Source organism: Leopardus geoffroyi, chromosome A2, assembly GCF_018350155.1.
Source record: "Leopardus geoffroyi isolate Oge1 chromosome A2, O.geoffroyi_Oge1_pat1.0, whole genome shotgun sequence".
NCBI lineage: Eukaryota > Metazoa > Chordata > Mammalia > Carnivora > Felidae > Leopardus > Leopardus geoffroyi.
Genome location: NC_059331.1, coordinates 69,480,891 through 69,493,481, shown reverse-complemented (window position 1 = coordinate 69,493,481; position 12,591 = coordinate 69,480,891). Strand labels below are relative to the sequence as shown.

Genomic DNA, 12,591 nt, shown 5'->3' with positions numbered 1-12,591 from the left:
TTTGGAATAGTGGCAGTATTATGTACTTATGCAAATATAATTATAAGGAAAAAAACAACAAAAACAAAGATTTACTGTCCCTCTCTGTTTCCCTTTCCTCCAGCAAACATGAACTCCACTTGTTCCAGGCACCTGGTGGATTGAAAATGCAAATTGTAATACTTGGAGCCTACGAGTTATAGTTGGGTGGGTGACCGACTATCCCCTGAGCCTGAGGCTTCCCAGTAGGGCAGAATCCAGCCAGGAAAGGAGGAAAGCCCCAGGAAAAATTCCTACACTACACTACAAGGCACAACAATGGCTTCAAAGTTAAGTGTAAACAAGTTGCTTTGAGCCCTGAAAGAGGAAACAACCAATTCTAAGATGAAGGAGGAAGCTTTATAAAAGAATTTGCATTTGAGTAGGAACTCAGCAAAGAGGGAAGGGCCCACGCAGGGAAAACACAGTTGCAAAGTCACAGAGGTAAAACAGTATCTGAAAATGTTGCAGAAATACCAATTAAGAAGATTATGGGCGTGAGGATTGGGAAAGCGGGAGCAACAATGCTGGAAATTACACCACGCAAGTTTGCGATGGTGCTTTGGAAATAGTAATTATATCATACTTGCTCTGTTGTGATCTGTTCGATGCATTAGAATTTAAACAGGCAAAGTATTAGGAGCTGTTGCAAGAGATGCGGAAAGTGAACAGGCTCCGTCTTGAGAACAAAGTCTCTATTGGTGGAACAGGAAAAAAAACGCAGTTGTTCAAGGTTATCTTAAAGAGACCATTTGGAGGACTGAATAACTGATTCATTGTGGCAACCGGAAGAAAAGGAAATAAGAACATTTTCAAGATTTCCACAAGACCTGTGGATGGTGATCATGTTGTTAAAAGGATTGGGGAACCCCAGAGGAAGAACATTTCTTTTTGGTGAGGAAGCTAAGATAATAAACTCAGTTTTGAGTTGTTTGCGTTTGGGGGCCTAACTTAGATATCACTGTGAAACAAACCATCCTACAACTCTTTATTATTTCTCAGGAGTTAATGTCAGCTGGGCTCAGCTGCAAGGTGCTGGTTGAAATAGCAGTGAGGGCTGAAGGTAAAGGTTGGCCCGCTTGGGCTTCTGTCAACTCAGTAAGGCGGTCTCAAGGTAGCTGTCCTTTTATGATGCCTGGCTTCTAAGAGGCCAACAGCAGAAGCTAGAAAGCCAACAACAGAAAGGCTAGGTCTCTCGACTGGGCGTTGCAGTGCTTGCATAACATTACCTTACACCTTCCTAAGTGTCTCATGCCAGCCGGGCTGGGGCAGCGGGGGGCAGGGAGGAAAGGCCCCAGGTGTCAATGGGTGCAGTCAACAAAGGTGCAGCCCTCTCTACCCTGACACAGTGCTTGTAGAAGGCACATGTGGAGATGCACTGAGGGACCAGAGTGAACCGCGGTCTGGCTCTCCAGAAAGAAATCAGAACTGGAAACGGGTGGAGGAGTTTTCTGAGGGAAAGTTAGCAGTGGAAATCCTAACAGTGGATGAGAAGTTCAGGGAGTTGAGAATGGAAGAGGTCTACATTCAAGAGAGGCGTTTTGGGGAGAAGCCAACAAACGTGAAACGCTACCAGCCTATCAAGAGGACACGGGAAGACTGATGTTCCTAGCAACTGCGCAGGACGAGACAGGGGAGGTGAGGGGACCCGGGCTGGGGACTGACTGCAGGGCTGGCAGGGAAGGAGGTGCTAGGAAGGCGGGGTGGGTGCCGGCGCCCCCTGCCGGATGGTGGTTGGCGGCTACTGCCTTCAGTCCAATTTGCCAGTTTTCCAGGCGTGGGGAGGGGTCCAGCAGCCGGGAAAGAAGAGAGGGACAAAGGGAGGACTGGACGCTGGCCTGTGGGGGGCACCTTTGGCTCCTGGAAGGGGGATGAGATGGGAAGAAGCAAGTAGACAAGGGTGTGTAGAGGGAGGTGTTTGGGGAGGCGCGAGCGCTCCAGTACGTCTGGGTGTTCCCTGTGAAGATGAAAAGTAGAATCAGGAATTTCTTCCTCCTCAGAACATCTACAGGACATTTTTTCAATGTCAGTTATGGGTGCACAAAACTGAAGTTCAAAAGAACTGGCAATGAGAAAACAAGGGGTTGCAAAAGCCAGGTTTTGTCTATCTGTTTGCTTTATCATCTTCCCTCATTATTTTGGTTTTAATTGTGCATTAATCAAGTGAATTGAAAAGGCGATGTCATAAAGATAAACAGTTTAAAGCCGGAGGGTCCAGTCACATGCTCACTAACTTTTGGAAAAATGGGACTAGCTATACTAAATGATAGTTAAATGTATCTTTATCTTGTGATACGTAGATGGTAATAGGCTCTTTTTCCATCTTTTTTTTTCCCATGTAAATTTCTGTTTTTAGGATAACTGGTTATAATTGTATGACAATTTGAACATTATATCTAGGTATATATACAGAGTTACTTTCAGTTAGTGCTTGTCCTACAGAGAGACAAAAATCCTTTGACAGAAAAATACTATGAATTAAGAGTTGAGTAATTCAGCCTAAATAATTTACTCAACCAAGTCAAAGACTATCGTGAAGAGAAAAGGCCAGATAAACCAGCCTTTTGTAACCCAGGTTAATATTACAGTGTCTTATGTACCATGGATAAAGCATGCCTCCTGGTAGCGAAAATAGACAAAAGGTTACTATCTTGGCCTGTAAAAGCAAGATTTTAATTTTTGTGTCTTCATTATGTCTTGCCTTTAATAGAACAAGGGGGAAAAAAAAGATGCATAATGAATGGAATTTACAAATATCGTGTTTGCTCACAAAGAGAGGAAGTATGTCTCCCATTTTTGTGTCATTGTGCCTGGCGTAGAAGCTCTTGGAAGGATGGAGAGTGAATAAATGAAGCATGGGTATTGAAATCAGCTTTATTTGGACATAACCTGGAAAATTATAAAGCAAAATTATAAATCAGGATGTAGGTGTTACAGTGAATCTACTATATAAATATCCATCCCAGATACTGTATTGTATACAATAATTGTGCAAGCTCAAAAACTTACACACATATAGAATGGGTGGCTGGGCAACCCCAGCTTCTGAAGTAGTTAAAAAATGTTACTAAATGTATCAAAAATATTTTCTAGTATTTCTACTGGTAGAAAAACATAGACATGAAAGATTTGGATATATTTCATATTAATCTTTGCTATGAGCAGATGGCTTTGGATGCATATCTGGATGCTTATGCATGAAGTCTACATCCTTTCTTCCATATGCATATATCCATGCATATCTGGATGCATATCCATGGATGCATATCCATGAAGTCAGCATCCCTTCTCCCACTTTGCTTTAGAGAAAACGAGTCAAGCTGGTGGTGTGGTGGAAAATAAGCGGTGATTCCTACTTGAAAACTGTTAGGAGATATCTAGAGTTCTACCATTTAGCTCCAATCACAATACTGAGAAAAATATATTAAGATAAGTTAGCTATTTTGAGAGTACGCTACTTAATCCAAAAGTAAATAATTTAGAAATAGAACATTTCATCCCATGCTTAAAATCCTCCATTGGAATAGGTAACCCATTTGATTTTATTCAGTGGAACAGATTTATGATCTCTAGTTTGGAATAGTCTATGTAGGCTAATAATTCCACTTCCATGATTTGGAGTTCTCCCTAATAAGGTTGTAAACTGTCTGCTGAGGCTACTCTAATTTTGCATATAGTGTCTAGCTTCTGTTTTTATCTTTGCATGAAGGGGAGGGGGACAATGTCTCCAAAGACATTGAATCTCTATTAAATAATGGATACAAAAATTCTAACCACTAGGGGTGTGTGTGTGTGTGTGTGTTTCCGTGTGTTACATATGCATATGTGTATATACATATGTATACATATACATATGTATGTACATATATATTCTAGCTGTGGTCTTGTTTTTGAACTTGGGAAACAAAAGAGATGATAAGGAGGAAAATGAGACAAAGCCACACAAACTGAGCCTTAGAGAGGCTAAGGGGCTAAGCTATTTATTCATCAGACTGGCAGAAACTGCCAGGACCAAGGCAAACTCACCCACATTTAAAGGCGATGCAAACCCCCAGGGACCCTGAGTCAAGCTCTCCACACATCATATCCATTAGCACGTGATGAATAAGAAGGAAGCCTAGGTTGGCACACATTATCTTAAAAGTGCTGTTCACCAGCAAATATTTAATATATATGTACACATGTATCTGAAATTATCCTAATGAAATGCCCAGGTTTTTGTATTTGACGGCTAAAGTGACCTTGAATGTTAGCAATGTCATTTGCTACTACCAATAGTAGTATCGATACTTCTTCAATGATAAACGGTGAAGGGAAAAACTTAAAGAACGATAAATTAAGTATTTTTATGCTGCCTGCATCCTGTAATATTACGTCAAGTGTTTGAACAAAATACAGAACAGTCACGGGGTCGTGCAGGGGACTGCTCATTCCAAGAACCCTTTATCCCCCATCAAGGTTAAAACTTCAATGAGTTTCCATTGGCTGGGTGATTGCATAAATTAATGCTATTCAGAACAGCTTTAACTTGCACAGCTGACTTGGGAAATGTGTGACTAAGCTCCCAAATTGGCATCGAAGGCACATTTGCGGGAGTTGCCGAAACTCTGCACTACTTACTGCCTTTCATCCCCCCTCACTTCCTCCCATTATCATTATCACTTTCATCACAGGCAGCTGAAGTTTCTCCTTCAAAATCAAAAGCCCTTGGAGAACAATCCTGCCTTCAAGCTAGGGGCCGCTGAAAATGTGTTGTCTCTTTCATTTACATTTTGATTAAGTGAAAGTCTCTTAATTTGGGCCATTATCGATACATAAATCTGTAGAGAAAATGAACATGCATTTATAATGCGACCAACATGACATGATTTACTGTTCTTCTAAGGTGTAAACACAGAAGGAAAAAAAAAAAAAAGTCCAGCTCTTAGGTCCCCTGGACGTGTACACGGCCAGAGACTAACGGGGTGACTCACGTCCTCTGGGAAGGCCCCGCGTGCTTCATCCCGTCATCATTCCAACTGCACTAGGTCTCCAATTTTAAAACCATCATACATAAACCTGTCTACTCTACTTGACCGATCTTCCTGTGGGAAGGCTTGTGAGTGGTAAAATGAAAGGCTCAAAATGGGTTTCCATACCTGATTGTGGACTTTGTTTGGGGATTTTGGCTACCGCTTGAGGGCTGGAGGTGGAGTGCATTCGCTGGTTGCCAGAGCTGTGGATGCTGCTGGGAATGGCCACTGAGACATTCTTGCGAGGCTTCATATCCTGCAGCCACATGGGCGAGGCTTCGAAGGCCTGCATCCTCCTAGCATGGCTGTTGGCATTGACTTTCAAGTAGGCCTGGGCTTTGTGTTCCTGCAGCTCTCCGTAATTAGCGTCTGTCACCCTGCATTCATACAAGCCTTCATCCTTTTTCCTCACTTTGGAAATCTGAAGCTTGTGAGAGATGTCATTGCCTTGGACTTTCACTGTCTGAAAAATTGCAGGTAGAAAAAAAAAAAAAAGTGCTACATCAAATGATTTTGTTCCCATACGTGCTCCTAAGCTTGCTAATGTTGGAAAATGAAAGGGTCTTAATAGCCTCGTAGCCATAGTCAGAGAGCTATTTATTTTCTCAACAGTCAAATACGAAGGTCGTATTTATCCCATTGCACTAACAACTGGCTTCACAAAATCATGGGGTAATTAGTTCAATCCGGCCAGCGCCAGACTCTCTCAGCCATGTGGTCCCCAGATCCCAGGTTCCAGGTCTGCCATTTTCCAACCATGGGATTGACCTCTGCCTGGTTGGCTCCGTTGAACGAAACACGGACATAATAAGGTAAAGGATATAGTTTGCACCGCCTCTTGTCATCACTTTAGGCTACAACTCTGAGAGATCACAAAACTATGTTGTTGGGGACACCAGGGTTTAAGTGAGAATGTGTTTTTATCCCCACATTGGGGATGCCTTACTGAAGGTAGTGACATAAGGCTTGAATATTAAGTATTCTTCTCAAATGTTTGGTGCAGGCTTACCAACAGCCATGGGGTGGCATGACTTGGGGTGCAGATTAATATCACCTGGTCTTATGGGCAGAGTACATTCTTCTGGCCATGATAGGGTCTTTATGCTACTGGAACTGGAGAGGCCATCAATCAGACGCTGGTTTGATTTTCAAGAGTGAAACTGGTTTTCTTATTTCTTCTAATAATTTTGATGCCAGATTAACAGCAAAATTATATATAATTGTAATATGTAAGATTATATATAATTTTATATTATGTCGAATATACATATACACATAGATATCCATAAGTGTCTTTATCAGAACAGCTAGATTTTATATACATCATATATTATCCATGATTGACAGGATGATGGATTTCATAAGACACCCAGGATTTAAGGCCTTGGATGATTTTGAAAGGCAGGGAAAGAAGTGAAGAAGGCATACACTTTCAAATGCCCCAAGTAATTAAGAAAACTTGGGGAGTGCTCATCTGTTTTTACCTACAGAGTTGTATACAGTTTCCAACAGTTGAACCATAACCATAGTATGTATTTATTTGTATGCAAAATTACTTATAAATATACTAATACTATAAAAATAATGGGGACTAATCGTTTCAAATATAGTCAGTTGAGTCTCCTAATAAAGTTTAAAATAGTTGGAGTACTTATATGATTATTTTTTTACAGTAAACTGAGATTTGGGGGTTTGGATCCGTGATTCTCAGCACTGATTGCACATTAGAACCCTCTAGGGAGCTGTTAGAAAATGGTCTCATTTGGATTAATGTGGAAACATTAAGTCTGCATCTCCAAGAGGTGAAGCTATCACAATGTTTCATAAAAGAATACCTGAGAATTCTAAGTTAACAACCGCTGGTTTAAGACACATGACATGACCAAGGTCACCTTGTAGGTAAACTGGGAACAAACTACTTTCTACCTCAGTTTATAACAAGAATTTTTTGCTGATTCACTAGATTTTATTAACCTTTGGCATAGATAATACTGTTAGTCGCAGTATGTAGTAGCTGTGTGCATGACCGTGTTTCTTAACCGCATGCTTCCTTAGTTCAGGATGTGGGAAGCTATTTTCCTTACCGCCTTTTGGAAGATATAGGCGTGGGTGAAGGGTGAAACCTGACTAGTCTTTGAACAATCCAGCCACATATATATGTATATAAAATGAAATACTTAAGAAAACTACTGTCAATAATTAATTTTACCCGTGAGCCTTTCTAGCATCGTGTGAAAACAATAATTGTGTGATAGCATAATTGAATTAAAATATTCTAAAATCGATAAGTTTATGAAGGTAAATTGTAGTTTTTGGTTTATGTCTTTTTTTGTTTGATATTTGCTTCCATGTTTAGATTATACATTAACATTTATTTTATAAAATATCAGTTTCATATTATAAAAATTATAGAATATACAAAATATTATGTATTTTTATAAAATACATGTATTTTATAATTTACATATATCAGTGTTTTATAAAAGAATTCCTAAACACATATATACGCTAAGGAGACCTTGTACTTCCTGATTATACAACTATTTCATTTCTAGTAATGGAATCTTCTTTATTATTTATGAATGAGCTAGGCAGTTCTATCAATATAAAGTGATTGTAGGAGATTTCAACTGTGGTGTAGTAAAAAGATACAATTTTCTTTTTATTTCTAATTTCACATAGAGTTATTAAAAGTAATAATCAGGACAGTCGAAATACATCTTGATATTTTCAATAGGTCAACCTCCTCCACTATGTTTTATAAATATATTGGGTTTGGCTTTATATGATTTTGAGCACTGGCATTAGAAATACATGGCATGCATTATGAATCACATTGAAAATTGAGTGTTTTCAATACAATTTCAACATCCCGTTGGATGCTTTAATTTTTTCCTGCCTAGGAAGATTTTCATAAGTTAGTGTTTTACTTCCTATTAAAGGATAATTCTTTCTATGATTTTGAATGAAGATTAGCATTGCAGCGCTACAGGCTTACAACTATTTAACTGTTAAAAAAGAGTGAGAAAAAAAGCGTCACACTCTTTGGCCGGCAAAATGAGTCTTTAGTAATTGTTTAAATACTTACGATATTAAAGTAAATAATTTTATTGTGTCATCTTTAAATCGGCTTCAATTTTTTTGGGACCCAGTGAAATAAGAAAGGGAAGACTGGTTCTCGCCCTGCGTTCGTGATATTGCCGTTCTCGGGCACAACTAGCTAAAAGGCTTTTTAAGAAACCTAAAATTCACTCATTTTCACCTGGGGCCTGCCTGGCAGCTGACAAAGGCACGCGCCCCCTGTCGCCTGTCGCTGTGATACTCACGCTGATCTTGGTCCCGTCGTTGTCAGGGTCTCGGTCGGGCACCAGCTCCACCTGCGGGAGAAGGAGACGACGCTCAGACTCGGGACCCCCACGGTCCCCATCCGGTCCCGGGGGCGGCCGCGTCGAGCCTGCCCGACGAGCCCCGAGCAGGGGCGGTAGGACCGTCTCCGGTGGGGTGATTCAGAAAAGAGACTGACGAGGGCGAGCGCGGCCCAGGCCACCGCGGCGCGGGGAGGGGACCGCGCGGGGGCGCTGCCGAGTCGCGCGCGCGAGGGGGCGCGGGCGAGGGTGGAAGTTTGCGGGGACGGGATTCTCGTTTTAGCCCAGCCTGCGACCCCTCCCTGGGGTCTCTGCCAGATTTTCTTTTTTATTTCCGCTCCGATAAGGCCGCCGCCTCTTTTGCTGAACTGTTCAATCTCTGCTCGGACCCTCTTTTCCTCTCTCACCGCTTCTTCCCTTTTCCTCTCCTCCTCCTTTTCCCAGCCCTGCTCCGTTTCTCCACACCTCCCTTTCCCTTCTCACCCCACCCCTCCGCCCTCCTCTCCGGGGTGTTGAGGAGTCACCTCCGGGCCCCTCCATCGTTCACTCCCCATCCCTTCTCCCTTTCGTTTTTCCTTCTTTCCCCGCCTCTTTCCACCGCCCCCGCCTTTCTTCCCCCTCTCCGTCGCTCCCTTGCCCGCCTCCACTTACCCCTCCTCTTTTCCCTTCTCTCTCCCCCGCCCCAATCTCTTTTCTGACAACCTCTGTCGTGAGAACTGACGCTGTGTGTGTGTGTGTGTGTGTGTGTGTGTGTGTGTGTGTGTGATGGAGACACAGAACAATCCCTCCCCACCCCACCGTCCCGGAAAGGGGAGGAGAGTGTCCTGGGATGTGTCAACACAGCAGTCCCGGAAGGACAGCTCCACCATCGCCGGTACTAAAAGGAGGAAGTCATTCCCAGTTTTAACTGGGGAAGACTCCACAACAGGACGTCCTCCTTGGTTTTAACGTGATATCAGCAGGACACATTCCTGCTCACTGCCTGGTATTGCTGGCATCAGTGGCGCTAACAGAACCACGCGGGCCCCCGGGGGCGCCCCCTAAACTGGACACCTAGAGGACTAAGGGGGTGAGTGGGACACACTCAGGGGGGCGTTGCGGAAGACGCGACTCCGCTACCTGCGCACCAGCCACCTCGGCCCCGGGCTCCAGGTCCTCGGGCCCCCGCAGAAACCACCACTGGATCTCCAGGTACACCGAGGCAGAGCCACTCTGGAAAGCGCAGGACATCTCCACATTCTGCCCCTCGGTCGCTGTCACGTTCCGCGGAAACTCGGTGAATTTTGCTGCAAAACAGAAATGCATCTTGTTGGAATGTACACACCACTCTCCTCAGCTTCTCTTTCCTTGAGAGCTCGCTACATTTTTCTTGGACTTAAAAATCAGGGCAACAAAACCCCTCCGTGACATCTCGGACTTTGCCTGGCTCCCCAACCCCCCTTCCTTTGCCTCGTTCCTGTCTCATTTTTGGGATCATGCCTAAATAACTTTGTTGTTGATGAAGTCCAGATAATGGAAAGGCTAACAAGCTTGCCAAATAACTCCCCTCTGTTAGCCAAGATGCCCACATACCTTTTGTCAGACTGCAGCATTACCCAAAACTTACAAAGGGATTCAGTGAGCTACATTTTTGACAAATCTACCAAGCTGATCTATGAGGAGAGCCTCTTGCGCTAAGTTTCTAAACAATCTGTGACTAACTGGATGTTCATATAACAGAGAATGGATCGTGATTACCTGTCAAAATGCACCTTCCTGATATATCAAAACAATGGTTAGCAATTGCGATGTTAAGACCACAGCAGTGAAACAAGTTGCACACGTTCTAAGCTGCGAATATTTCTTTCTTTCCAGATTCACCTTTGTATTTGTTCTCATCAAGCCATCACGCTGCCAATTGCTGTACATCATGGCATGTAAGAATCACACCCCTCATTTGGGTTCAGATTAAAGACTATTTTGAAGCCAGCAGAGATATATTTTTTTTTCAGTCTTTTCACTATCGATCTTGACACTGCTACTCTGCAAAATTCAGAGTTAAGATGAAACTCACGAAAATGAAATGTTCCCTTTTCCCCAAAGGCATTTCTTCAACATGGAATGTTTTGGGTGTTTGTTCTTATCTTGTCTAAGGGACACTTTGCAAAGAACTGATGTTTCCCTGAAAGTAGTCTTAGGGAGATTTGTGGGTGATGGAGGTGCACAACTACAACGCACACTCATGGACAGGACTGGGGGGCTGTAGCACTGATTTTGGGTGGGTGCACCTCCCCCCCACTTTTTAAAGAGAGGCACCATCAGTGTCTCTTTTCAAAATTTTATGAAATACCAAGACGATCTCTACCGAAGTGGAACCGTATTTATACTTAAAGGAAGTAGCGGATGTTAAAGAAGACATTCGGCTCTGAAAAGGACTTTTCTGTTTCAGCTCCCAGGAGGAAGATAGCATTTCTGCTTGCAGAAGTGATGCAGTCTTCTGGCAGCAGAGATGTGATCTGTTCGTGGTGCTGAAATGATCACTGCAGCCTGCGAAGTCCTGAACAACTGGATTCAGCAGGCTGCTGCTGTTTGTGATGCAAGTCGTGCCTTTTTATGGGTCCTCAGAGGAGTCTGTCCTTTGATAAACACACATGCAAACGAAGTCGCAAGGACCCAGAAAAAGGAAACTCTAAACCAATTCTGCCTACACTGAGGACTGGCAATGGAGAGCCCCCCATCCCCAGCTCTGTTTGTTTGCGATGATTATGTATGCATGAGTGGTTACCCAGTGCATGCACACAGATACAAGGCGCACATACACACACGCACACACACACACACACACACACACACACACACACCCCTGTGTTTGCGCTTGCACAGGAACCCACTTCATTGTCAGGCACCAACTAGGCTTGCTCTCAAATCTAGCTTGCCTACTATTTAATAAACTTTAAAGAAAAATGCCAAACAGAACACTATTCCACCGTTACTTGCTAAGAATCTCACTACATCTGCTTGGCCGTTCTTTGGATGTAGAGAACACACACACACACACACACACACACACACACACACAGACATTCCACAAGCAAATGTATATTTGCCAATGAGCACACACTTACCTTGAGAAGAGAGCCCTTGTTGTACATACAAAACGGAAAAGAAAACAAATCCAACATACGCCAAAAAGATCCCCATCATTCCAAAAAGGGGAGGGGGGGTCACATCAGTGTAGCCGACAGCCAAAAAGCCCTAAAAGAAAGGAATGCAAATGTATCAGAGGCTCGGTCTCAGAGCCCTGGGCGCGACACTGCAAACATCCTGCTGCTGGTTCAGCGAGCACTGGCTTTGGGGAGAGGGGAGCGCAATTCGCGAAGGTTAAAACCAGCTGGCTCGGATTCGGAGAGGCTTCGAGTCCACACTCGGGCTTGCAACGCGGGGAAGTGCCTCAGCTGCTTCGCTGCCTGCTCTCAGCTACCTGGCAGCTCGTCCAACGTCAGCCCGCTGCTCCGGCTTGCGTGATCACTGCCCTCCCTAAACGCCGAGCCAGCTCGGGAAGTGGGGAGTGGGCAAGGGGGGCGGGCTGGAGGACTTCACCGGGCTCGCCGCGCCGCAACTTTTCCCTCTAATGGCTGCGATGATGCCTTTAACTCTCTGCGCGCCGGACAGCTCCCCACCTGCCGGGAACTCGGGCCGGGCAGCCCGCGGCAGGCTCGGGGCTTGGCGGCTCCGTCTACGTTTTCTTTCTGGGGAGCAGGAGCATTTATTTTTTTCCAGTTTGCTTTTTTCCTCCATGGATTGACTCCTTCTTGCCTCGGCAGACCGGATCGCTCGGTGCTTAGGAGGACAATACAGTTGTAGGATTGCGGTGTAGGATTGCGGGGGGCTGGGAGCTGGAGATTTGGGGAGGAAGTTGGGGCATTGTTGAAGAGGAAGGGAGAACTGGGATGGGGTGAAGGAGACTGCTTTAGGGCGAGGAAAACAGTCGTTTGAGGGAAATGTCGCTTAACCAGTTATTAACTGCTTTAACTAGAATGATCACATGCTATTATTCCTCACGAATTTAGTGCCGAACAGCCTCCAGCGGAGGAGAAAGCTCATGCAGGCACCATACCACTCTAGCTGGCAAACGGAGAAGACAAAAAGTACGAAAAGTCACGTATTGAGAGAATTTTCCAGAAAGAAAAGCCCACCACACGACGATTACTTTTACT

At 44.0% G+C, this 12,591-nt stretch overlaps 1 protein-coding gene across 4 annotated transcripts in view; it reads right to left on the bottom strand.

Annotated features, from left to right (window-relative positions):
* The window catches only part of VSTM2A (V-set and transmembrane domain containing 2A), a 29,281-nt gene extending 16,914 nt beyond the window's left edge, over positions 1–12,367 (bottom strand). For 2 of the 4 annotated variants that reach the window (XM_045494303.1, XM_045494305.1), the window contains exons 1-4: positions 11,500–12,008; positions 9,515–9,681; positions 8,357–8,407; positions 5,157–5,493 (exon numbers count right to left, since the gene is read on the bottom strand). In XM_045494303.1, the coding sequence (XP_045350259.1) occupies positions 5,157–5,493; positions 8,357–8,407; positions 9,515–9,681; positions 11,500–11,578 (634 nt within the window). In that variant the 5' untranslated portion in view covers positions 11,579–12,008. Of the gene's footprint in view, positions 1–5,156; positions 5,494–8,356; positions 8,408–9,514; positions 9,682–11,499; positions 12,009–12,054 lie in introns of those variants that run through there. The other 2 variants (XM_045494302.1, XM_045494301.1) reach the window with 2 other exon arrangements.
* Positions 12,368–12,591: the final 224 nt, after the last annotated feature.